The sequence below is a fragment of the Geospiza fortis genome, unplaced genomic scaffold, assembly GCF_000277835.1.
Source record: "Geospiza fortis unplaced genomic scaffold, GeoFor_1.0 scaffold184, whole genome shotgun sequence".
Lineage (NCBI taxonomy): Eukaryota > Metazoa > Chordata > Aves > Passeriformes > Thraupidae > Geospiza > Geospiza fortis.
This window is the reverse complement of record NW_005054688.1, coordinates 204,093-205,404: the sequence shown is the minus strand read 5'-3', so window position 1 is coordinate 205,404 and position 1,312 is coordinate 204,093. Positions and strand designations below refer to the sequence as shown.

The following is a 1,312-nucleotide window of genomic DNA, read 5'->3' as shown; positions in this document are numbered from 1 at the left end:
GGCTGATGGAGAAGTCCTGGGGAGCCCCAAAAATCATGTCTGAGTCACCTGGGAGGAGGCTCAGGGAGCCCCAAAAATCAGGACTGTGCTACCTGATGGAGGAGGGTCAGGGAACCCCAAAAATCAGGAGCAGGTCTGGCTGATGGAGAAGTCCTGGGGAGCCCCAAAAATCATGTCTGAGTCACCTGGGAGGAGGCTCAGGGAGCCCCAAAAATCAGGACTGTGCTACCTGATGGAGGAGGGTCAGGGAACCCCAAAAATCAGGAGCAGGTCTGGCTGATGGAGGAGTCCTGGGGAGCCCCAAAAATCAGGAGCAGGGCTACCTGGGAGAAGGTTCAGGAGCCTCCAAAAATCAGGGCTGTGCTGCCTGATGGAGGGTCAGGGAACCCCAAAAATCAGGGTTGTGTTGCCTGATGGAGGAGTCCTGGGGAGCCCCAAAAATCAGGAGCAGGTTTGGCTGATGGAGGAGTCCTGGGGAGCCCCAAAAATCAGGAGCAGGGCTACCCGTGAGGAGGCTTGGGCTCCCAAAAATCTGGGCTGTGCTACCTGATAGAGGAGGCTCAGAGAGCCCCAAAAATCAGGGCTGGGCTACATGGGAGGAGCCCCAAAAACAAGGAGCTGTCACAGGTGTCCCTCAGGGGCAGCTTCCCCCCTGCGTTCAGCAGCAGGATTTGGGAAGAACAAACCCCGAATGGATAAAATTCGCTTTTCTGGGCGCTGTTGTTCCCATGGAGCTGCCCTGCTCCGTGGGGATGCCCTTTCCCAGAACAGGGGAGGGAGGAATTCCTTCCCTGGGGAGCTCACAGCCCCCTCTGCTCTCCTCCCCCGCAGGTGGCCATCAAATCCATCCGGAAGGACAAAATCAAGGATGAGCAGGACCTTGTCCACATCCGGAGGGAGATTGAGATCATGTCCTCGCTCAACCACCCCCACATCATCGCTGTGCACGAAGGTGAGGCCTCCTCTGCCTTCCCTTTTCCATGATCCGAGCATCTGGAACGGGCTGGGTACCCCGGGGGGGGTCTTGGGGTGGGTTTGGCTCGGTTTGGGTGGGTTTGGCTCGGTTTGGATGGGTTTGGCTTGGTTTGGGTGGGTTTGGCTCGGTTTGGGTGGGTTTTGCTCGGTTTGGATGGGTTTGGCTTGGTTTGGGTGGGTTTGGCTCGGTTTGGGTGGGTTTTGCTCGGTTTGGATGGGTTTGGCTTGGTTTGGGTGGGTTTGGCTCGGTTTGGGTGGGTTTTGCTCGGTTTGGATGGGTTTGGCTTGGTTTGGGTGGGTTTGGCTCGGTTTGGGTGGGTTTAGATCGGTTTGGCCG

General features: G+C 57.5%; 1 protein-coding gene across 1 annotated transcript in view; it reads left to right on the top strand.

The window, feature by feature from the left end:
- The first annotated feature begins 224 nt into the window (after positions 1 to 224).
- NUAK2 (NUAK family kinase 2) overlaps positions 225 to 1,312 on the top strand; it is a 9,651-nt gene continuing 8,563 nt past the window's right edge. Inside the window, exons 1-2 of the mRNA XM_014311211.2 lie at positions 225 to 270; positions 832 to 952. Of these exons, the coding sequence (XP_014166686.2) occupies positions 910 to 952 (43 nt within the window). The 5' untranslated portion in view covers positions 225 to 270; positions 832 to 909. The remainder of the gene's footprint in view (positions 271 to 831; positions 953 to 1,312) is intronic.